The sequence below is a fragment of the Ailuropoda melanoleuca genome, chromosome 15 (assembly GCF_002007445.2).
Source record: "Ailuropoda melanoleuca isolate Jingjing chromosome 15, ASM200744v2, whole genome shotgun sequence".
NCBI classification, from domain to species: Eukaryota; Metazoa; Chordata; class Mammalia; order Carnivora; family Ursidae; genus Ailuropoda; species Ailuropoda melanoleuca.
In genome coordinates, this window is record NC_048232.1 from 54,021,155 (window position 1) to 54,046,927 (window position 25,773).

Sequence of the window (25,773 nt, forward strand, 5' to 3'; positions counted from 1 at the left end):
AATGTCATATATGCCTTTCCTTAGACCAAAACATATTAAAGTATATTTTATCTTTTATTTTTTTCCATTTCGTCTCATTATGAGTTGATAGCATTCTACATAAAAACCAGTAAAATAGAAGAACCAGAATGTTCTACGAAAAAGAAAGAATGTTAAGGAACTTACAAGGGAATGTAAAAAAATGAAAACTTTTTTTTCCCCTAATCTTGTAGAAAGGGAAATGAGCTCATAATTTACTATTACAGTAAAAGTTAAGTTTTCCTGTCAATTTTTTTTCTTTTTGAATTAAACATATAGCTTTTCCAGAAAAAAAAATATATAGAAAACTTTGGGAAATATTCTTCAACCCCAACTGTTTATCTGCCCTCATCTTCCCCCATTTAAATTATAAATGTCTACAAAAATCAGGGTAATATTTGGGTTTTGGGGGGACCTGGGGGGGCAGAGAGTATTTATATATTGTTTAAGTTTTTCAAAAGCATTACTCATTTGTCCTAATGCATTCAATTATAATCAAGTTAGGTTTGTGCATACCATTAAAGCAATAAAGTGATACCTCTGCCCCTCATGTCATGTTCTCAGTCACTGTCCTCATGTCAACAGTAACCGATATTCTAACTATTCTTAAGCACAGATTAGTTTTGCTTTTGAGGTTTGATTTTTGAGCTTTTTATAAATGAAATTGTACATTAAGCACTTTTGTGTCTGTGTCTTTCACTCAATATGGGATTCATTTGTTTTATGGAAAATAGAAATATCTTGTTCATTTTTATTGTTATTTAGTATCCCATTGTATGATTATGCCACAATTGATCCATTCTACTGTTGATGGACATTTGGCTAGATTCCATTGTGGGTTATTAAGGATAGCGCTGCTTTGAGTATCCATATATATGCTAAATAAATTCCACTCTCACAATTTAAACCCCCAATGGCAATGTATAAAAATCTGCATCTTTATCGATACTTTGTATTTTTCATATGTTTTATTTGCTTGTTTTTAGCCTTTACGATAAATTTGTTGTTATGGATTGAATTGTGTCCTCCCAATATTCATATGTTGAAGTCCTAATCCCCACTACCTCAGAATGTAACCTTACTTAGAGATATGCTCTTTACTGAAGTAATCTAGTTAAAATAAGGTTATTAGGGTGGGCCCCAATCCAATACGATCATTTCCTTCTGAAAAGGGGAAAGTTGGAAATAAGATATGCATGCAAGGAAAACAAACATGAATATCAAGGCAAAGATCAGGGGTGTGTTTAAAAGTCAAGAAATGTCAAGATTAACAGAAAACCAGCAGAAAGTAGGAGAGAGGCATGGACCTGGTTCTTCCTTACAGTCCTTAAAAGGAACCAACCCTGCTGACACCTTAATCCAGCCTCCGGAACGGAGACAATATATATCTGTCATTTTCCAGAAAAAGTATAAAGAACACTTTGGGAAATATAGTAGCTTTTCTATTGAAACTTTAAAATAGCCTTTATTTTTAAAGAGTTATTTAAGTTCACAGCAAAATTGAGCAGGAAGTACAGTGTTCCCATATACTTCCTGTCCCCATAGATGCCCAGCCTCCCTGACTACAACATCCCTCACCAGAGTGCTACATTTGCTACATTAGACAAACCTGCACTGGCACAAAGTCCACAGTTAACATGAGGGTTCACTCTTCGTGGCGTACACTCTACAGGTTTGGACAAATGTATAACATGTATTCATTATTATAGCATCAAACAGAATAGTTTCACTGCCCTAAAAACCCCCTGGGCAACATTTATTTATTCCTCCCTTTCCACTAACTGTACGCAACCACTGATCAATTTTTCCTGTGTCCATAGCTTTACTTCTTCCAGAATGCCACATAGTTGGAATCATATGGTATGATTCTTACAGTATAATCATATAGTATTTTTCTTTCAGTTAGCCGTATGCATTTACGGTCCCTTCGTGTTTTTTCATGGTTTGGTAGTTCATTTCGTTTTAGCCATATTGAATTTTTATATACAGACCCTGCTAAATTCACATATTAATTTGAATTATAAGGCATATCATTAGATTACTTGGATTTTCTATATATCTTTTCTAATCCTTATATTTTTTTTAGTTCATGAGGGACATGTGAAGAAAGACTCATAAATGCCCGCTTCCACAGTCTTATTACCATTTCCTGTTCCAGCCAAAGCAGAATGAATTTCTTTAGGGAGGAGGATGTTTATTGTCTCCCTCACACTTAGGGGTCTTTCAATGGCAAAAATTAACAAGAAAAAAAAAAAAAAAAAATATATATATATATATATATATATTTTTAATTCACTGGGTTTCCCTGGGTCATTCTTAAAGTGTATGTTTTCCTCTGAGTTTTCATTAGTTTGTTCTATTGAGGTGTTAAATCTCAGAAAATGGGATATAAGTTGGTTGGAATTCTATTTTGGTTACATAAATCAACTGCTATTGATAACAACTGATTAGTTCAAGCTATTGGTTGCACTAAACTTGCACTTCAAAAATTGGGCAGGTATGTATAGAACTGATGACAGCATCAGTTCTCCAACTGCTTTCACTAAGTGCAGTATTTTTTAAAACTAATGTGACAACAGTTTCCTCAAAAAATAACAAAACCGTCCAGTTCCCTTTGCATCAAGTGGATCTGTACGTAGGAAGTATTTTCTAGAGATGGGTTTATATTTTGATAGTCTAAGACATTTGTATTTACCATATTTCTGCAAATATGTCTTCACTTAAAAAGTCTAATGCCACACCTGTAGCAAAGAGTCCTCAAATTTATAAAATAATAAATAGAAAATAATCCATTTATTTACAGGGTAAAGGCAAATAAGGCACTAATTTAAGCTTTATTCTTTTGGAACAACAACATACTTTTTTTTTTCCTTTTGTAAGTCAGATCCCCTCCTATAAATCTATTTTCAAGCAAAATTTATGCCCTGACTTTAAAGTTTTGTAAGAATCCTCTTGACCTCAACAATAAATGGCTAGACATCAGTGTTGACTGTTTCCTAGCAGTAAATTAGATGTTAGTACATTCTTGATAGTCACATGGTCCCCTCATTTCAGAAAGCTGCTTATTAAGGTCAAGGTTAATTAACACTTCAGATAGTAACAGAGACCCCTTGTCAGCAACAAGAGTTATTCCTGCAAATGTCACTGGATCTGTTACAGGAAACAGGAGCTATTTATGATCTCACTCATAGCCTCCTATCATATGGAGCTGCCCGTGTACAATCATAGTGAATCACAGAAGTTTTTCTCAGGGCTATGCTCTAACCAGTAGCTGCCAAATACTAATACAATACTTGGTGTAGGGCCAAACAGGTAATTTCTCCTTCTCTTTTACGTCTACCTACATATGAAGCATTCCATGTGGTGAGACCAAGCATAATAAAATCTAACTGGAACTTCAGAAAGAAAACTAGAAAGTGGTATCCCATGGGTATTTGTGTGCTAAAACATCTTTGGTTAGGTCAAGCATAGATCTCTTTCTAGGTTCTTTCTTTAATCAATTCGTTCCCAAATTTCAATTCAACTGAATGACAATGTACTGAAAACAACCTGCAATTTCCTGGGTCCCCAAAGTAAAGTGAAATCAAACAACTTGATTTTGATAATGGAAAAACACTTTTTTGCTCCCAAGAAATGAGTCAAATGAACTGTTACAAGAAATCCATTGTGTGTCTATCTACTCTCAAATGAACCATATTTTGAAAAATATACTAACCAATCACCTTCACGTGCATTCAAGCCCATTCTACTAGAACTAATGTAATGTCCTAAAACTGCCAAAGATAAAACTAATTTCTTTTTTTTATTTTTTATTTTTTTTATTTTAATGTTTTTTTATTATATTATGTTAGTCACTATACAGTACATCCCTGGTTTCTGATGTAAAGTTCAATGATTCATTAGTTGCATATAACACCCAGTGCACCATGCAATACGTGCCCTCCTTACTACCCATCACCTGTCTATCCCATTCCCCCACCCCCCTCCCCTCTGAGGCCCTCATTTTGTTTCTCATTTCTGACATTGTTTATCACAAATGAAAATGATAGAAGTCTAAGATAATCCTAAAAAATAAAAAAGCGCTAAACTGGAATGGGAAGGGAAGGGTAACGTAACATGCATTACATACTATTTTCATATTTAAAGTGAGCCCCATAACCTAACATAATAAAAAATTATTATTAAAAAAATGAAGTACATAATATGAAAAAAAAATAAAAAAAATAAAGTGAGCCCCAAAGGAAGTGAAGATTAAAACAGAGACTCATGCCTAGCTATGAACAATTAATGTACAAACATCTATTGAATTTGATGAAATGCTCCCACCTATCAACTCCTGGGGAACAGTAAATGGAGACATTGCTTGTATCCAAAATCTACCACAAAAAATTTGTTGATATTTCCCTTAATGAGAATTCTTTTCCTTTAAAAAAATATAATGGACCTAAGTGGACTGATGATTTTTACCGAAAAAGACTCATAGATACTTATACCCAACAATTAAATTTTCTCTCCTCAATAGTAATAAAAGTAAAGTGGTGTCTAATAAGTATAGGATCTAACATGTTCCTTTGAACAATTCTTTCCCCTGTATATTAAGGTACTTCTCAACATTTAGACAATTAATTATTAAGTATAATACTTTTCTAATCTGTAATAGGGAGTGTCTTTTCTTACTCAAATCAAACCTTTTTGTACACACAATAGTTGCAGCAATTAGTAATGCTTCTAAATCATTTCTTTGACTTACAATTATAGCTAAAATTATTAATGGATTAGTCTCATTTACAGAGGGGAAATCTCTGTGTAACTTCTATATAAAACCATATATAATTTCTATATAATACAAAAATAAAATTTCTAAGCATTGAAATAAAATTCAAATGATATAGATGAACTGCTATAAATAAATTATATACCATGTTTCTCTGAATCAAATGAGAATGTTCTATTAAAGTTTGACAAAAATATCTACATAGAGGTATCTTTAGAACAAACAGAATGTATAATTAAGCTCAGAGGAATAAATCTCAATTTATTCATTTGTTCATGATCATTTGTTCATGATTCATTTGTTCATAAGAGGTCAATGCAATTTTTAAAAAATCAAGAATATGTCCTAGATGGGAGAGTCACCTTATAAAGTGATATTCTTTTTACGTTTATGTTTAATGTTTCATAAAAGTAGCGAAAAGAAATAATGATGACACTATTCTAAAAAGTGGCATAAATAGTTATGTCACTTAGTGACCTTGTAACATATAGAGCATTTGCAGTTCATAAAAGTGAAAGCTAAAAACCCCAGAAAAAAGGCATTTGATATGAAAGAAAGACATATTACCTTTTATTTCATGTTGGCTTGCTTCCCGTCTTCTTTCTAGTTCTTTTCTGTCATAATTCAACCTCTTTAAGCACATAATTCCATACTGTAAACTTGTTCTGTTATTTTTTTTAAAAAAAGAAGAAAACACACTGAATTTACTCAGCAGATAATAAATGTTCTTTGATTAACCGTAGTCAACATTATTTACTACTTCTTAGGGCAACGAAATAACAGATTACATTTGTAATTAAATCCTTTAGTACTGGTGGGAAATAAACTACAGTTATTTCAAGCACACAATGTTTCTAAAGAGTAAAAATATTAATTTCAAAATAAGAAAACCATAACTTGAAAATAACTATGGTTTATGTTGTTCATCCATATGTGTTTGTCTTCCATCAAGCTATTTTGACATTATTTGCAGACAAATGAACACTTTACTCACTTGGAAAGAATTTAAAGCCACTATTATGATGAAAAGAAGGAATTTATAAAAAATGAATACTTTCTTCTTAAGCTGATGAGAAAAATAATATATAAACATGAGTAAGTTAAAATAAGATAGAGAACCACATACCAAAATGAATAGCCACCATCTCTCAGTGATAGAGTATGTGAAAGAAACAAGTCAGCAGATAAGAAATTCTGTGTGGAAAGGATATTGTGGAGAGCACAAAACTGACTGATCCTTAAAGGTCAGGTGGCAGAGAAAGGGTTATTAAAGAAAATAGAGTACCATGAACACAGGACTGCCAATGAAATTTTAAATGTGTGGTGATAGTGAGACCTACTGTAAGGAGTTGGAAATCCATGCCAGGAAGTAAGGAGGAGTAAGATTACATATGGAGAATGGGGTAACATTAAGGAAAGCCTGCATGCAGCGTAAGCGTGGAGTACACCCAGGTGACGAAGACCTATTTGGATAGTTTTCACAAGGAAAAGAATTGATCATAAACGGTTTTGGTGTAAGAAGACTAACCTGTCAGGAAAATCGGAGGCAGGGAGAATAGGTTAACCTAAGATAGGGAAATCAACTAAGGGGCCAATGCTGTGAAAATAAAGGGCACAAAAAGGACAACTGCCATGAGCATAAAAAGAAAATCTAGAAACAAGAGATGTTCAGAGAGAAGAAAGAAGACGTGGTGATATTAGATATAAAAGACGTGAAAGAGTACAATAGGAAAAAAGAGTTTCTAGGCTTCAAGAGTAAAGAGCATTGTTACTAGTGATTTCCTGTTTAGAAATACACACAAATTTAGACATACACACTGGCCAGGTTACACCCAAGCATTGGATACATTTCTAAGCCTTGTATTTTAATAAGGACAAGGCTGAGTTAAAATATTTCAGAATCAGAGGAACTGGAAAAGAAATCAAAGTGGTATGGGCTGAACCATGTTCCCTCAAATTCAAATGTTCAAAACCCTTAGTATTTCAGAATATGACTATATTTGAAGATAAGGTTTTTAAAAAGTTAATTAAATTAAAATATAGCCCTTAGGGTGGATACTATTCCAGTCTCACCGGTAGGTGTCCTCGTAAGAAGAGGAAATTTGGGGGTACCTGGTGGGCTCGGTCAGAGGAGCACGCGACTCTTGATCTTGGGGTCGTGAGTTTGAGCCCCACGTTGGTGTAGAGATTATTTAAAATAAATAAATAATTAAAGAAAAAAAAAAGAAGAGGAAATTTGGATATGCAGAGAAACAAGGAAAGTGCACACACAGAGGAAAGACCATTAAGGACTTAACAAGAAGGCAGCCATCTGCAAGCCAAGAAGAAACGAATCACGCTGACACCTTGATCTTGGACTTCTAGATTCCAGAACTGCTAGCAAATCAATTTCTGTTGTTTAATCCACCCAGTCTGTGGTATTTTGTTATGGCAGGCCCAGCAAACTAATGTAGTGGAAAAACAGACAATACTGATGTAATACCAGTCATTGACATTAGGCAGCTTGAGGTTAAACCAATGGCTCTTGGCTCATTTCTGCCAAGTTTTTATAGGTAATACAAAATTGTACTACAAGGAGGATACATATTATTACAACAATGTCTATCAGATGGGAAATTGGGCCATAAATACAGTAGGATACACTATGCAGTCAGTACTACCTGTTTTAAGTCAGAACTAAGCACAGCATGAAGATGAAGCTTGTATATATCCCAGAACCAAGAGAACCCCACTGTTTCAGTAATTTTTATTTAAAAAAAAAACTTGATTATGGTAATAATCATTTTTATTATAATGTACAACAATTAAAAGTCAATCTACTGAAGAATGGGAAACAGGAACAAATATGTCATCAAAGATTCTAGTATTAGAAAATCTAATACAACTACACAAAATTTGAGTTCAAAGACAGGGAACTCACTGCCTAATAATGTGTATACTATAGGGTAACTGAGAGTCATACAAAGCTGTTTTTTCTATTGAACAGAAATCATTCACCCTACTATCTACACTTATCTGAACTAGAAAAGTACATGTTACAGAGCAAATATTATTCTTCCATCATGTAATAATATCAAAAACACAGGAAAACATCTGAAGTCTACCCTTATCCAAGCTAAATGTCTTTAATTTTTTTCACTTTTCAGGGCACCTTGGTGGCTCAGTCAGTTGAGCATCTGACTCCTGATTTCAGCTGGGCCATGGTCTCAGGATCACGGAATCGAGCCCTGCATCCAGCTCCATGCTGGGAGTCAAGCCTGCTTAAGATTCTCTCTCCCTCTCCCTCTGCCCACTCCCCAACCCCCCGCTTACACAGGCACTCACTTGCTCTCTCTCTCTCTCCCTCGAAATAAAAAATAAATAAAATAAAATAAATTTTTAAAAATTAATTCAACTTTTCCACCAGGCTCTTACCACTTTATCAATAACGATTTAATGCCCATAAATTAATACAGTTTCTTATTGTCATCTCACCATATGGCAGGACTTCTACTGAGTTCAACAATAAACACAATCTATGCCCTGTGAAGCCATTAACCAAAACTGAGATTTTTGTGCCAAGTATGAATCATCTTTTTCACTTGATCTACTTTTAAATCATGGATTCCCATTCGACATTTTAATGGTTTTAAAAAACTATATCATATTTATCTCTACTAAATTTAATCCAACAGTGTCAACAACTGTATTAAGATTCAAAACATCTCCATAAGTTTAATTGAAGAGCTCCAATTATTATCTCTTTATCCTAACTATATGTCATCAACATATCTGATTTTTTTTAAATTTTATTTATTTATTTGACAGAGATAGAGACAGCCAGCGAGAGAGGGAACACAAGCAGGGGGAGTGGGAGAGGAAGAAGCAGGCTCATAGCGGAAGAGCCTGATGTGGGGCTCGATCCCATAACGCTGGGATCACGCCCTGAGCCGAAGGCAGACGCTTAACTGCTGTGCCACCCAGGCGCCCCTCAACATATCTGATTTTTTATACCATTTTCATTCCAGTCGCTAATTAAATGTTGGACAGGATGTGAACAAATAGGGTTTTGCAAGCCAAAATCATCTAGATTTAAATTTATTAACTTATCATCATATATATAGTTTATATGAAACCATAGAAACAAACTCAACTATAGAGAACAAACTGAGGGTTGATGGAGAGAGTTGGGTGAGGGATGGGAAATGGGTGATGGGTATTAAGGAGGGTACTTTTTGTTTTGAACATTAGGTGTTGTATGCTAAGTGATGAACCATAAATTCTCCTGAAACTAATATCTTGCTATATGTTAACTAACTGGAATTTAAATAAAAACTTGAGGAGCACCTGGGTGGCTCAGTCAGTTAGGCATCTGCATTTGGCTCAGGTCATGATCCCAGGGTCCTGTGATTGAGCCCCTCCTTCCCTGCTCAGCAGGGAGTCTGCTTCTCCCTCTCCCTCTGCTCCTACCCCCTGCTCGGTGTGCTCTCTCTCTCTCTCAAATAAATAAAGAAATCTTAAAAAAAAATAAATTGAAGTGAACAAAAAAACATAATCCAACTGACAATTTCTCACATAACCTACAAAGATATCAGCATGACATTTATGACATGGTATTATAACAAGCTTCTTCCCCCCACATGGTAAACAACTTGAAAAAAAGAGTTTGCATTTTATTCATGTGCCCTTATGGCTGTCTCACAATCCATTCAGTATTTTTTCCTGAAAATTAATGCACAAATAAAAATATTGAAAGTTTTATATGAAAACAAACAAAAAAACCCAAACATTTTCTTCAGAGAAGAATTCCTTCTCAAATTTTTTTTAGTACATACCTAAATAATATAATTTATAACCATATGTATATTTATAGAGTTGAAACTGACAATTCTATTCTTAACAAATAATTTCCTAATATCCAAACATACACAGATACAAATCACAAACACAGAACTTCCTAAAGATACAGAAAAAAAAAGATTTACACTGCATGAGAATTTTGTACAAGTGTGGTTCCATAAACTTTGAGCTCATAATATGTATATGGCTCTACATTATATAGCTCCGGAGATTTGTTGCTTGAAAATATCTGCCAAGTATATGCACACAGACATTTTGAATAGCATAATTCTCTATTTCCTAGACATTTTTTGTTCTAGTAATATGTACATTATTTATTGTTTCATTTTAATTACTATTTGAAAAAAACTTACCGATGAAAACTATCCACCATTTTTAAATGGACACGGAGATCTTTTTTTGTTAGGTGATCTAACATTCTTGCATCTACCAAGCATTCCATAAAATAACTTCTGTATTGAGGTAACCCCAGGCTGGGAAGCCATTCATTTCCAATCCATTCGTGGTTCATATCTCCATAAGCCAGAGTCTGTAGAAAAACCGGACACTAGAATTGTTTTATAGCAGTCAAGTTTCTTAGCCAATAAAATGAGATGGTAATAGGAGGATATTGCTGCATATTATTATAACTGACATTTAATTACTATGATACGGGAAAAAAGCAGACATAATATCTAGCCTTTAAGTATTTGATTTATTTGACAAAGTGGAACTCTGGGTACATCTATCATGGTACCTGCTTTTAGAAAACGATTGTGTTTGTTTTGTATTCTCAAAAGAAATTACATTCTATACAAATGTGCATTTTTAAATTAAAAATAGGATTAATGGCATAATATAAATGTCAAGCTTAAAGATTCTTTATAAGTTTATTCAATTTAATTGATTTTTATCTGTCAGCTAATACTCCACCATTTCCTTCTCCTCGATGCTAGTACCACCACTGTAATGGTATAATGGCAAATCTCAATGTGAAAACAGAAACCTTGGTAAACAAATAAAGAAAGGAGCAACAAGGCTAGAGAGACCAAATGCTGAAGCTTTGTGTCAACACCGTTGTTATCTAGTGAATCATGCAGCCAATGGTCCATAAAGGTCATTGGAAAGAATCAGTCTCTTTCAGAAATCAATCCGTATACACTCTGTATTTAAGAAGCAGGGTATAATAAAAAAAAAAACAAAACACAAAGAACTGAGTTATTTAATAAAACAATATGAATGAACTCATCTAACAAAACATTGTTCATGACAGCCAAAATGAACACCAAAGTCAACCATCACCTCTAAACCAACTGTTAAAAAGGACTATCTACTAATTTTACCATATCTTTTATTCAGTTCTTTATGATACAACAAATTCACAATTGTAATTATAACATGTATTTCTAATGAAAGTCTCAGGTGCTCCCCTTCTTTTGGTGTCCTTAAAAAGGATGAAATTCTTACCAAATCAAAATCAAATACCACCCTAATTTACTGAATGTTTCGGTATAGGTCCTATTAATAACTACCAAATTTTCCTTACAGTCAAAGGTTTTGAATCAGATGTGCAATCTCGCACATTAATTCTTTAGGCTGTATGTCATGTGGAAATGGCTGAAAAATGTGCTGCTTCCTTGCAAACACACATGCTTGTTCGAAGTACAGATGCCTGTCTCATATCGCCATCTCAATTAACGGAAGTGACTTTGGACCTTCAATCTCAGGGCTGACACACGGCCTTCAATCCCAGGCCGCCCACGCTTTCCATTATACTTTAAAGCATATGTTTCATAAGGTTGTTTTTTAACACCCCCTTTTATATCCAACTGGAATGATTCCTGATTAAAGATATTCCGGGGCGATTTCAGAGAAATTTAAGTTATAGTTCATTCTCTTGAAAAAGAAAGAAAATTTCCCTTTGAAAGAGGCCAGATATGAAATGATATTCATTTACTTTGCAAAATACGGTGTTTTAAAAGACATATATAGTATTAAACATAACAAATTCAAATATATGTATTAGCCTAATCCTAAACTAAGTGAAGATTTATAATATGGCATATGACAGTTTCTTACTTTATATCCTCACAGCATACTAAATGATATTGTTTCAGAGCATATGAATTTCCTACCTGGGCCCAGCTTCCTTCCTCAGATTCTTTCTGTGTTAGCAGCAGGGAATGATTAATAAAGCAGATAAATATAAATTAATCTCAAATGAAGACAGTAAAATTACTCTAGCAGAAGCAAAACTGTTTGTTACTGAAAATGTTAATTATGACTTAAGTAGATAAATATACTGATCCTTATTCAAACCCACAATAATAATTTAACAGTTCAAGGGCAACCACATAGTTTCTAGTTAATTCCAATTAAACATACACACATATGACACATGGACTTTTCATGATACATTTGATCTGGTTATTCTAAACCTTTTTTTAATTCTTAAAAGTATGTAGTTTTCCAAATGTAATGAGCTATAATAAGAATTTCTGATTATGTATACACAAATATATAATACACATAAATGTATACATACATACACACACATATAATGAAGAAATCTAACATAAAGTAAATTAAAGAAGTACAAAAAGTAACGGTTTCGCTTAAACAAAGCTTTGTGGTAAACAAATAGATTTCAGCAATGGTCAAATAAAAGCAAACAAGAGTAAAACCAAGCCCAAAAAACTGAACTAGAAATACAGTTAGAAAGTGACACTGGCATTTTTATCCTTCATAAACTAGATAATCAATTTTTCACATATGGATACAACGAAAAGGACATTAAATTAAAAGAAGCTGTTAAGAATAAAATGTATGACATGCCAAACTTGGTTACTTTAAATAAAAAATGACAATTTGTAATATTATATTTTTAGAAGCTTACAAATATCATCAAAGTCACTAAAAATCTCTTTAAGCCTGTGCTTTGAATATAAAATGAACAGAATTTTTTTGGGGGGGTGGAGTTTTTAGTTCTGTATTGGTTAATTACAAGAAACTAAATAATTATATTAAATATGAGTCTTTGGGGCACCTGGGTGGCTCAGTTGGTTAAGCATCGGACTCTTGATTTCGGCTCAGGTCACAATCTCAGGGTGGTGAGACTGAGGCCCGCATTGGGCTCCGTGGTCAGTGGGGAGTCTGCTGGGGATTCTCTCTCCTCTTCCCCTCCCCTATCCCTCTACTCCTCCCCTCTTTCCTTCTCTCAAATAAATAAATAAATAAATCTTAAAAAATTAAGAAAAAAAGGAGTGTTCAATCTGAACTTTTCTATTACAAGTTTAATTGGGCTCGATAACATGTATTACCTGTGAATATGCCCAATACTAAGTGATATCTGTTACTGAAAATTCCCAGTGTTGCAAAATGGATAAACAGGCCTTTTAAAATTCTTGATTATTGTCTGCATATTACAAACTCTTACGATATTAACCACATTATGACCATCTAGCCCCGCTTCATTTAATAATGTCCAAGTGCAGTAAAATAAAACCTTAACGAAAAATATTAGTTCTCATGCATATCACTACGTAAACATACCCATTACTCTGACCTGTCATACACAAAATAGCTTTTTCATCCCAATAGCAGCCAAATGGCTTTTCTTCATGTTCAACAAAGCCTTAAGACTAACCGTTTTTGCTGGAGCGGCCAGATTTTCCATTTCTTCGTGGGTCACCCAAACGTTGCCTGAAGGCTAGTGAGGAGGCCCAGGGGGAGCAGTGGGATCCACGGGAGGGAAGCAGTGGTAAAGAAGAAAGGCAGCAGTACTGTAAGTTACCAGCCCCACAGCAACACGACAGTGCTCTTGCTTCTCCAGCATGCACAGGAGACACAGCATGGCTGGTTTGCCCAGAGCTCCCTTTTTCTTCTACTTAAAAAGATTAAATAGAAAGAGGCATGCTGTGAAGCTCCTGTGGGATAGATTTAAAATGATGCTCCTGTGGTTATTAATCAGGAAAAAGGCTAAACCAAGATTTGCATTTCAAAGGTAGGTAGCTATTGGATCCATTTTTTGCGTGTAATCATAAAGAACTGATTACATTTGATCTGTAGAGGAATGCATTTAGTTTTCTTCAGAAAACAAAGACACAGGTACTTTGTTGTGCAATTACCAGTATTACATTCACAAAGTTTTGATTCTTCAATGTCCTTGAAAAGAGAAAATTGGTGGTCAATGCAAAGCGGAAAGCACTATCATCACCTGTCTGGAAACTAATATCGGCTTTTCCCAAATGATTTCTTCCTTTTATACTTCCATAAGTATGTTGTTTTCCTATATTCTTATAGAGGAAGAAGAAGGGAAATTCTCTTTTTAATTTAAAGGGTATGTTTTCAACCTTACTAAATGCTGTCAGAAATTACAAAACCTAGGCTTCCCAATTTCTCAGCAGTGTCCTATACCATTATAGAGAAGAACATGATGTAAAAACAAATTTTCCTTTTTAGCAGGCACTATTCTTTTATAAAGTCTCATTTGCTTTCTAAATAAGATAACCCATGGTATTTGCTCTGTACACTGAATAATGCACAATTTCTAAACCAAAGTCCAGTTAGTAATACAGTTCAGACATATGGTTAATGGGAATGGCCACTGGGAAAGACTTTCCATTAAATTCCACCATTTCACTGGGAAATCCTTATGAACATTGCAAGGCTGTCCAAGTACATCTACTATATATATATATATATATATATATTAGAGTAACACAGGGGAGTTAAAATAGTGCCCCACATTGGGCACAGAGCTTACTTTTAAAAAAATCCCAGAGGACGGGCATCATATACGTAAAATTTGTATGTGTAAAATTCTCATTTTCCTATGGTTTTGGAATGTAGAGTATATCTGAATTTTTTCCTATAAGATAAAAGTATGTGCACCTATAAACGTATTTTGAATACTGGACTCACGTATGTTATTAAGAGCCCTTCCCCTGTACTCGAGCTTTTGGGAATGGTGCTCCATATAAACAGGCAGAGGCATATGAATGTATGCATCATTAAATCACTTGGAATAAACTGCTTTTATTAACTTTGTGAGGAGTGTACTATACTAAAAAGAACTTAACACTCATGTGTCACATACCCTTTACACCCAGTGACCACAGTGCTTCACCTGAACGGCTGTACTGTTTGTTCAAAGTGAGCTGCTGTGATGGTCACCTAAAATTCACTTAAGCCAGTCTCATTTTATGACGATTTCTGTAACTTCTTTGTTAACTGTGAATCCAAATAATTAAGATCTCCTTCCTTCTCTGAGAAAGTTGACCAGTATTATCTCATAATGGAATTCGTACATGTATAATCCCCTTCAGAGTTTATCTTAAAGTCTATATTGGCCAGTCTATCATCATATTCTGGAATGGGCAAGATGCTGGAAGCCATGGTTTTATCTGTAGCTTTACATGGAAAATAATATATACCCAGGGCACTGTCTTCAAGTATGGCTGGCAAACTTTCCTAAGTTGTATGTCAGTTGTTCTCCTTTGACCTGTAGTTTTACTTGTGAGGAGCACTGTCTGTTCTAGAATCTTGTAAAGTAACTCATGAAATAGCTTCTGCACAACCCAATCATTTAGACATTCGTCGAGGTTTCAACAAGTTGATTTTATAAGCAAGCCCATGTGCTGTAAGTTCATTATGTGGATTTCTTTCTCCTCACCACCAGTTAAAGGTATGGAACTTTCACCTGGGTAAGTCATCAAGGGGAGCTTTAGAGCATAAGCATTTCAGCCAAGAGTGTATTTTAGAGAGAACAGCTAGAGCGCGAGGCTTTGAGCCACCAAAGGACAGAGGATACTGCGCCTGGGGTCTGAAGATAAAGACTGCAAAAAGTAGCTTGCAAAAGAATAAAGGACAAGGATCACATAATTTGACTGTGGTTCTCTGAGAGCCACTGAAAATTACTTACTCATTCCTTGGCAGTCCATGCTGCAGCCCCCAATATCTGAGCTGGAGAATACATGCCTGTGGTCATTTGTGTGTGTGTGTGTGTGTGTTATGTGTGTGATTAATATTCTTAATCTAATAGCTGATTTCTAAAACTTCAACTATCTGGAAATTTACCAAACTATAATGCAGACACTTGAGTTTTAGCAATGCCACTTCTCAGTGACGACCCTCGGACATTTCCTAAACCTCTCTAAATTTTAGATTCTGCATCTGTTAAGTGGGCTAGGAACGCACTTCATACTAGGAAAAAAATACTGAAAATTTTAAACTATAATATAATCAATTCTGATACGGTTCCGAGACCAGGATAAGGCAGGCGAGGTGCCAAGGGGACTAAATTTAAGGAAGCACTCACTTTTATGGCTGTGCAAATGCAAGGTCAGCACCTGACAGTACCTGCCTCCCTCAGTTTTGAACTTGATGTGCCCCGATTGCCTCATCTTAGTCCAGTGAGAGTAGAGTATGTAGAAGATAGTATTATCAAATGAGAACTGGGAGGAAAATTCCTAAAGGTGCCCAGGATTAAAACACTTACCTAATTAAATCATTCAGGAGAGAGTTACAACATAAAAATAAATATTAAAATTAGTTTAAGGGATAACTCATGAAAATTAATTATAGGAAACTAATCACTTCTCTGGCTGGCAGAAATAGAAAATAAGTAAAGCAGCAAGACCTCAGAATCATCCTAAACCTTACCTACCTGGAAGTAACTTCTGTTACTCCCTAGGTCATTTTGCAGTTATTACTCTACTTAATAATTGAGTTATAAAGTAAATAAATTTGACATTTACTTTTCACATTCAAAATGGCTCAGATCCACATTTCTCCCCATCTGATTTTATGTTTCTCAATATAAGAAGAGAAATATTTCTCAATATATGAAGATTAGCATTTGCACCATTGCACCTCACTTTATTATGAGGTTACTAATAATGAAAAGGGGAACCAAAGCAGACCGGAAGAATGCTGTAAAAGAGAAGGAAACAGGCGGATGCAGGAATCAGGAGGGTGTACTTAACAGTAGCATACACTCTGGGGCAAACCACAAGGCGGTGTGACTTCGTATAGCAGTTTTTCCCATCTATACAACAGATATATAAAAAAAAAAAGTACCTCTTTCACAGTGTTGTTGTGGGGCTGAGAGTTATAACATGTGAAGCACTTCGAACAGCGCCTGACACAGGCATCCAGTGATGTTGGACAGCACCACAGTTTCATTAAAAATTTACTACAATTTCTTTAGAAACTTTCGTAAGCAATCTCTACACCAGTAAATCTTTCATTTCATAAATGCTCTCTGTTTCCCATGTATATTGTGCTGACTGATGCCTATTTTAAAGGCCTACGTTTCTGCTCAAATTTGCTGAATTCTATGTTCCCAAACCTGTTTTTTTTTCTACTGCACTATTTTTTAAATTAGGCAATTTAAGTAAATATTACATAAAATGAAAATAAGTTTCACTCACGTATGAACACCGAGATGAATAATTTGCAAAGACAGATATAGGCAAATCTTATAAAATGTTATCAATGAGATACAACTTCGTCCAAGTCTGGGGAAAAAACCTGTAGTTGTCCAGGAGGATCCTGTGCTCAAATAGCTTTCTGAGTATCTCGAAGTTACCACTTTAAAAAGAAACTCAAACTAGAAAAATTGAAGATGTTTTATGGATGAAGTTATAAAAGAAAGATAATATAGAACTCCAGGCATTGGAATTGTACTCAAAGAAAAGTCCTAAGTGTTTCATCTACATTTGCAAGTGCCCGAACATTTACATATTTTTATTGAAGATAAAATATTTAAAGCATGTACTTATTCTTTATGACATCCCTCTTCAACCAAATATTTCAGTGAGCTGATATCTCCGTCCCTATTCTATTAGGCAAGAGATCTTCCACAGTGACAGCAGCTCAGGAAGAAGAAAGAGAAAACTGGAAAATTAGGGCTGGCCCAAGAAAATAATAAATGTAAATATTAGATTTTCCTTTTGGTGCTCCGGCCCATTGCATGCAGGCAGGAAGGGAGGCAGAATCAGACAGAAGTTCTGTTCGGTTAAACAACAGCAAAATTACACGACCTTGTCTTTTTCTCTTGAGAATTTGGGGAAATAAGCAAGATACACCTGACTGAGGAACCCGAACCGAACCCTAAACACAAAAAAACACTTGTATGGTCTGAACTAGTTACAGTGTTCTGGGAGACACGATAACATTTCTTTAACAAAATACACTGCCTTAATATTTTTAAAATGTAAATCTTGGGGTGCCTGGGTGGCTCAGTTGGTTAAGCGTCCCACTCTTGATTTCGGCTCAGGTTATGATCTCAGGGTCATGAGATCAAGCCCTGCATCAGGCTCCACACTGGGCATGGAGCCTGTTTAAGATTCTCTCTCTCTCTCCCTCTCCTTCTGCCCCTAACCCTCTCTAAAAATAAAAATAAAGTAAATAAACAAAATAAAATGTGAATCCTAATATATAATTTTAGGTGATGACTTTAAGATGTTTTAGTCTTCACTTTATATGGTGGATTCATTACTAGAAATTTATAAGCAAAGCAAATCATATTTAAAATGTATTAGAAATGAATAAATATTTCCATGTGGTGGAGTAAAAGGAAGAAAAAGTATTCAGTAGATCATTTTTAAAACAAGTAGATACAACTTATCTTTTATGTAACTTGCATCAATACTTGGTAAAGGGTATATATCCTCTCTGAATAAAGAATTTTTCACATCAGTAAAAAGAGGAATATTCCTGCATCCTTTAGAAAAATGGAAAAGATTACTAATAGGTAATTCATTTAAATACTAAATCAATATGCATATGAAAAAATTTTAACTTTAGTAGTAATTTTTAAAAATATAAATTTAACCAACAATGTTAACAAAAGGATGTGGAAAAGGCTACACAATATAATTCAGTGATTAAGACTTAAAAGTAATAAGAATATAAATGTCCTATATATAAATATTGCTATGGAAACAGTTTATGCAACAATATTACTATGGTATTGTGAAAACAATGAAAATTGTTAAAAAAGCAAATGTCCAATATTAGGGACTTGGTTAAATACATTACGCTATGTCCATGAAGGAGTTATGCAGCAATTAAACATGATATTACAATTGCATATTTAATGAAATGAGGAAAATGTTCATGCTATACTACTAAGTTTTAAAAGAAAAATATAAAATAATATGTGATGTGAAATAATTTGTTGTTATAAAAAGATAAAGGAAACAGACTAAAAAGCTTATTCAAAAGTTAATATTGAACGAAATTATTTTTAAAAATTAATAATATATTACCTGTCTTTGAACTGTTAATTCCTATTTGAAGACTTATTAAACCAGAAATGGTTTCCCCTACTTTGGAATTCCACAACTCTTTGCTTCTGCCTACCATTGAGGAATTAAACTATCACATCTCCTACTAAACCTAGTGGTGAGCAAGTCTTACTTTCCTGACCACAGCTGTCCTCTCTCAAGTCAAGGCCATATAGATTTGAAAGCCTCTGTCATGGTTGGTAGAGTGACTTGTACAATCACCATTCTTAAGACGAATGTTTACTGACGACTCTACAATTCGCCAGGCACTGAATTAAGGCCTGGGGACCATGGAAAACTGATAATATCCTTGGTTGGCTTTAGTGGAGGATAAATTAAGAGAAAATTTTAATTGGTTTTTATTAATATATGGAGTGGTAATGCAGGAAGGGAAGCAAACCAGATTTTGGCGCATAGTGAAAGCTTTTTCAACGAAAAACATTCAAGAATCATTCGATGAAGGATGAATTGGGGAAGGATGCCGATCCTGGAGTGGGAAGAATATTCCAGGCAGAGTGAAGAGCAATTGCAAAAGGTCGCAATCACCCACGAGCATGAGAGTTTAGAAAGCTGAAAGCAATTCTGTGTCACGGGAGCCTGACCTGGGGAGATAAAGCCTTTGAGGTGAGCTGAGGCTAGAACGCTGGGTGGTGAAGAGTCTCGCAAGTTCTCTCCACATTTGACTGTTCTTCAAGCAACTGAATACGCTCTTACTTTTAATAGTTCGTGATTTATATTTCTTAAGTTCACTTAGACATTTTTAGAAAAATGCTGCTTAATTACTCTATTTTCCATTAAGAAATGGATTTGGGTGCTAAATAAAAATCATAAAATATATTATACTTTTCATCTTGAAATTGGGACTTCAAATGCTCCAATTTTGCATTTTCAATAACTATGTATGCATTTGCTCTTAGGAAAAGAGTGTTGATACAAGCCAGTTGTGATTGTTTCTCTCTCAGTTGGGAATTAAACTCTATCAGATCTGAATTTGGTTTACAATACCTATTTTAATAGCCTACTCAGTTTTTACATTAAACATATTCTGTATTATTTCTTAGCTTAAGTAATACCTCAGCATTAGTATATATTATATACATTTAAAAATAATGTTATACATAAGAGTTTGTTAAATTATATCTTTTTTCTACATCTTATTTAGAAAGAAGTTAAAATGGAATTATTCAAGAAAGATATAATCTTTTTAAATTTGAGTTGGTATTTCTGGCATTAGGATCTAGTATACTGGGAAGGAATGTAAAGATAGATAACAATAAACATGGAGCCAGATCTTTCAGACAGTTGAAGACCACAGAGAAAAAGTTATACTCAAGTTTAGTTTTGTGTCTGAAAAGTGCAATAAATACCACTTTTCTTTTACCCACATCTCAAATTTACATCATTCGTCCATATTTTGTTATTCTGCATAAGACATGGGACCAGAGAAATTCAGTTAACATCAGAAATCATATCCTTTACCAGCAAAAGATATGTATAATTCAGGAATGGACTAAATAAAGAATGAATATTATTTAGAGTTGTTCTTAGTATATGAATTTGTCATCTGGCATGCATTTTCTTTTAGACATTTTGTTCTTTCTTAGCATTAGGATAGGGACAAAATTATGAGAAGAATAGGGATTTATAAATGAGAAGCAAAGAGAATTTGAAGGAAGATTTTCCACTTGGTATTTATAAAATATCAAATATCTGCATAGTTGCATAATTATGAAAACTGAGTAAGACGTAGTGAGTTCGGCATTGCACCTTCAAAAAGCACTAAGGCCAACGGCTCATCTCCTGCTTTGTTTTGTTTTTTTAAAGGGAACATCCTAAAAAAGGGTAAATTTGGGATCTTGTTGCCTGGGAGAAAAACCTAGACTTTAGTTGGAAACTAGCTCAAAAGTCTATCTTGGTCACAGCCTTCAAGTCTGATCGGAATCACACCTCCTCACTTGAAAACCTATTAAAAGTAGCAGCAAGGTTAATGAAGGGCACGCTAAGTCGCTTCAGAATAATTCATGCTGACACTGAAAGGTGTGCTGCCACAGTCTCGCTCTGTGGACTTACAGAGGCTGCTATTTGCCCAGCACTGGGAGGGGGAAGGGGCACAAGCTGACTCACAGTTCGGGATGTCGGAGGTGCCGAAGGACTTGTTAGGGAAACCATCTCCTGGATTGCTAGTCGCAGCTTTAAACGATGCAGGGGATTGCTGATTCCGATTTCTCTCTGGATCTCAGTGTCTGATAAAGCAGACATGATGGCACCACTTTTCACGTTGGCTCGGCAGGCCGCTACGTACCAAGCAGGCATTCCCAACCAGAGCTGTTGGATAGGGAAAAAATACATACGCAGATTTTACTAATAGTTAATAGTGTCTCATATGTGCTAGGCACTATTGTAAGTACCTTACACATATGGACTTTTTTACTGCCTAAACCCCAAAAGATAGATGCTATTATTATTTTCCCCAGATGACACAGAGGCATAAAGGCATTAAGCAATTTATTAAAAAAATATCAGCTAGGCAGTGATGGAAATAAAAGATTTGAAATTGAGCCCTATGGTGTGCCATTTAAATACTAATTTATATTATTAGCTTAAACACAATAGCTGCACATCCCCAAACCCACCCGTGCCCCCTTGGATTTAAGGACCAGAAGAAGAGCCACAAGCTGCATCTGGTAAAGGCTCAACCGACTTTGTTTAATGCGTGAATTCAATTTATAAATCTCCTTTGGAATTCTGAGGGCAAAGAGGTTTTGTCGCAGAAAGAGACAGCTCTACCACCTCCAGCCATGATTTTGATCAAAGCCTGAATTGTAGTTCAGCCCCATTTCTCACATGCCTACCTACAGCCTGCGATAGTCGTGTGAACTTAAGTTGATGTTCTGCATGAACAAAGTTTTGGAGGATAAAATGATGTGCTAAAGGAAGAGAATGAAGTTATACAGATCTGGAAAACTTTAGGTAAAGAGAGTAAGAAAATGGATAATGCATTAGAAATTAGGGAGTCCAATTTTTCAACTTTGCTATGATGCTCTTGAAAGTCAATGGAATCGGTAGTGCAATGAGCACAGCACAGTGACTGCACACATCAGCGCCGGGTGAATGCCAACTCACATGGGTGGTGGTGTAGTATTTGAATTAAGCACATTTGAAAAAGGAATATTCTCTCCATTCTCTCTTCCCCCCATCAATAGCTGTGAATAAGAAGCAGGGCACATGCAAGGGAGCAGTTTAAATCCTGGTCTTTAAATGTCCAAAAAAGTGATTTTTTGGACTATTTGTTGATATGAACAGATTGAGCAAAAGGAGTGAGAACAGTGAGAGTAAGAGAAAGAAGAAAAGCTATAAATCAGCAAAAGTCAGTGCCCACAGGAAGTGGATTCTCCCCACATCAAGCCTTGAGATGCCTGCCAATCTGGCTGATCCTTTTGTTTGCAGCCTCATGACAGAGAGACTTTGATCAGAAACCCAAGCTAAGTCATATCTAAATTCCTGACCCACAGAAGCCATGAAGAAAACAAATGCTATTTTGGGATAATTTCTTACATGGTAATAGATAACCTAGATATCCTTTTATTTAAAAAATCCTGTAATATGAGGAGCCTACTTGTCTCTATCGGGGAGACAAACAAACAAACCAAAAGCCAAATCTTTGAGTCAATGTGGACTGGGCCGTGACTTGAGATGAAAGGCAGGAGAGAGGGGATCTAAGTATAGCACACGACTGAAAGTTCATACTATCTTCCAGCACATGAGGCACAAGGTACTGACCTTGCCCAACAGGCACCATTAGGTATGATGGAAAGTGGACTTGACTTCTTAGTTTATAAACTCAAGTTGTTCAAAATAAGTAAACATCTAAATATACATCCACTGGACCCTAACAATTTTTCACCACCCCCTTTTTAAAGATATTTAGATTTCTATACTGAATAACATCACCCAAATCCTTGCCCATACATTGTTATCAGTATCATCCCTAATTAGACCTTCAAGAAGTTTCTGGTGCTGATAAATGGTGTGTGAAGCATCAGACTTACATCTGCATAGCATTCTTACCAGGCTGTGCACACAAGGAGGCGCTAAAGGAGGTGAAATTTAGGAGCCCTCCTTCACTGGATCACCCTGCTCATTCATCTTGTTTATTCCATTTTATAATTTGCGTCGCTTTAGGAAGCACATTATGAGCAATTTCTGTGTCCTCAGGATAGGTTTAATTAGCACAGAACTTCACTGCCTGTCATTTCCTAGCTCCTCAATGTCGCTAAAGCTTGTTTCTTTTTTATCTAAGGGTTTGTTCACCACTTGCCAAAACAGCAGCTAACTCTCTGTCAAACTGCAGCTCATTTTATTGGAGTGACACTGAACAAAAAAACTGCTATCAATTTTGAAGTGTGCTTTCTTAACCATGTTGACTTATAATTGATTTTTAAAGTATTGCAATTTTAAAAGCATGTTTGGAAGAAGCAGCTCTGATCACCAATATGCTGAAAATCCCCTGACTGATATGAGAGGATAAAATAAAGCAAGACACAGGCTTTTTTCACTCAGTCCAAGAAAAAAATGCAAAGTATGTCTCTATATCTATCTAAAACTAGTTTTTAAACTAAATTAGGTTTTCATTTTTTTCTCATTAATTTGTTAGCTCTGGATATGATAGGATAATGAAAGTCAGCAATTTTATAACCTCCAACCACTTAAAACCATGGGTTCCAATAGCCTCTGCCAGGCAAAAAAAAAGCCTATTTTCTTCTTTGCCCTGACACGGACATCTCCTAGCAGCTGTCAGCAGCCCACACTAGAGAACTGAATGGAATCGGCAGTGAACACTACTAATACGTGGAACGAAGGCATCTTTTGTGATCAAATGTACGTCTCCTTCTCTGTCCCAGGCTGCTTCTGCTGCCCTGCCAACCTGCTCAGGTGTTGTTTTTATCTCTCCCGGCCCCAGTGTTCTGTAGAAAATGCTGAATGTAGTTCTTGTTTCATTGTTTAGACCCAGAGGAGAACAAGGGGATAAGTATTCTTTTGTTTTATTCCAAGTGGCTAAACCTACCTGGCCTCTAGGCTTTAGAAAATTAGGTTCTGGAATTAATTTACAAGCAAAGGAATGGTTCTCTATGCAATCATGTGACAGTGATCTCCTGGGTCACACAGAAGTGTTGAATATAGAGACAGCTCTTCTCTGTAACCTGCTGATGAGGAAGAACTCTGGACTGATGGATGGGGACAGATGTTTTCTTGTGATAACAGATATGTGGCTCAATAACAGTCTTCTCTTTCTCTGGACATGAAGATGGTGAGATTTAGAGAAACTTCCTTTCATCCCACTAGATGCTTCCTTCTGCCCCAATCATAAGAATGTATCAGAGTAAGATCAAAACAATGCCCACAGCCCCCTGGATAAAGCAAATATTCCCTTTATAAGCTACTCCAGCCTACTGGAAAGCTGTGACTTCAGGAACCCATCCTTACCTGTATCTACAAATAGTATTAAACCGAAGTGATGAAATTAAGAGCTTTCTGGTTTAATTCTCTTACCTCCAGCCATGCAACCACAGTGGGCCCATCCCACTGAGCAAAAGGTAATCCCTTCCTCCGAGCCTCTTCTAGAAGTTCATGCCTGAAGTACACAGCAAAGATCATGAGTTAGGTGGCATGGAAAAAGACAGTGGTGATTATTTTTAATGACAATATTTTTAAAAAACCAACAATCCTTTACATACTTTTTCTGAGATAATACACAATAAGAGAATTCTTTCTTCCTTTTATTAATACATGGAAACCACCCATTGATTTTATGAGTGAAACTCTGACATCTAAAAATAATTTCTCCCAACATTTATTCACAAAATTCAAACATTAAATGTTAATGGACTAAGAAGCTGAATTATATTATCAGCAAATATCTTATCTCTTTAACAAGAAAATGGCCCACATATGCATATTCAAGCACACATTATGGGATCTAAATGAGGCTTCTTCCATCTGCCTTGCTCACTTCTCCTTACGATTTCAATGATAGAGAAAATGTCTGTATATAGAGGCAGTAGATAAATTTGGTTATTTTAATCCCATTCAAGACATGTGCTTCATTTCAGTGTACTCTCCAGGTCCAGGTGGCTATATTCGGAGGTTGGTTGTTTTTTTTTTTTTCCATCTAGACTATGAAATTACCTCTCATTTAAAGAGAACTTGGAGGGAAATTAACTTCTATCACTAGAAAGCAATGTAAGGTGTGAAATTCAATAGTACATTCCTTTTCATTTATAGTCACTCCTGTTTTTAATGAAAGTGAAACACCTCAGTGACAACAAATGGTTGTTTCTGATAGCAAAATGTTGTAAAGAGCCTTGACAAATGCATTACTAATCATTGTCTCTCCTACCGAGCCTTATAACTGACAACCATTTACAAAACCAATTTGAGTCGTTCATTGTTGAAATAGCAAGTATGTGTTGAAACTCAAATTGATATATACCTGACTAGGACTGTATTGGAAAATATATTGTCTGTTCCTTAGTATGCTTTGATCTTACACACAAATGATAAAAATGTAGTATATTATTTTCTCTTTTAAATGTATGTCTTTCGTGCTTAGGAATCTATCAATAATATCACATGTGAACTCCAAAATGAAACATTTGATTATTTCCTACCATCAAACAATCAATTGCTTATTATAATTATGTTAAGATACAGTTGACCCTTGGACAACACGGGGGCTAAGGATGCCAACCCCCTGCACAATCTGCATTGCACTTTTGACTCTCCAAAAACCTAACTACTAACAGCCTACTGTTGACTGGATGCCTTACTGACAACATAAACAGTCGATTAACACATATTTTGTGTGTTATA

At 35.3% G+C, this 25,773-nt stretch overlaps 1 protein-coding gene across 18 annotated transcripts in view; it reads right to left on the reverse strand.

Annotated features, from left to right (window-relative positions):
* PPFIA2 (PTPRF interacting protein alpha 2) overlaps nucleotides 1-25,773 on the reverse strand; it is a 479,196-nt gene that overhangs the window by 9,998 nt on the left and 443,425 nt on the right. For 10 of the 18 annotated variants that reach the window (XM_034643753.1, XM_034643752.1, XM_034643745.1 and 7 more), the window contains 6 exons: nucleotides 24,454-24,535; nucleotides 21,028-21,228; nucleotides 13,257-13,319; nucleotides 11,746-11,775; nucleotides 9,985-10,178; nucleotides 5,360-5,457 (listed from right to left, as the gene is read on the reverse strand). In XM_034643753.1, coding sequence (XP_034499644.1) covers nucleotides 5,360-5,457; nucleotides 9,985-10,178; nucleotides 11,746-11,775; nucleotides 13,257-13,319; nucleotides 21,028-21,228; nucleotides 24,454-24,535 — 668 coding nt within the window. The remainder of the gene's footprint in view (nucleotides 1-5,359; nucleotides 5,458-9,984; nucleotides 10,179-11,745; nucleotides 11,776-13,256; nucleotides 13,320-21,027; nucleotides 21,229-24,453; nucleotides 24,536-25,773) is intronic. The other 8 variants (XM_034643750.1, XM_034643751.1, XM_034643763.1 and 5 more) reach the window with 3 other exon arrangements.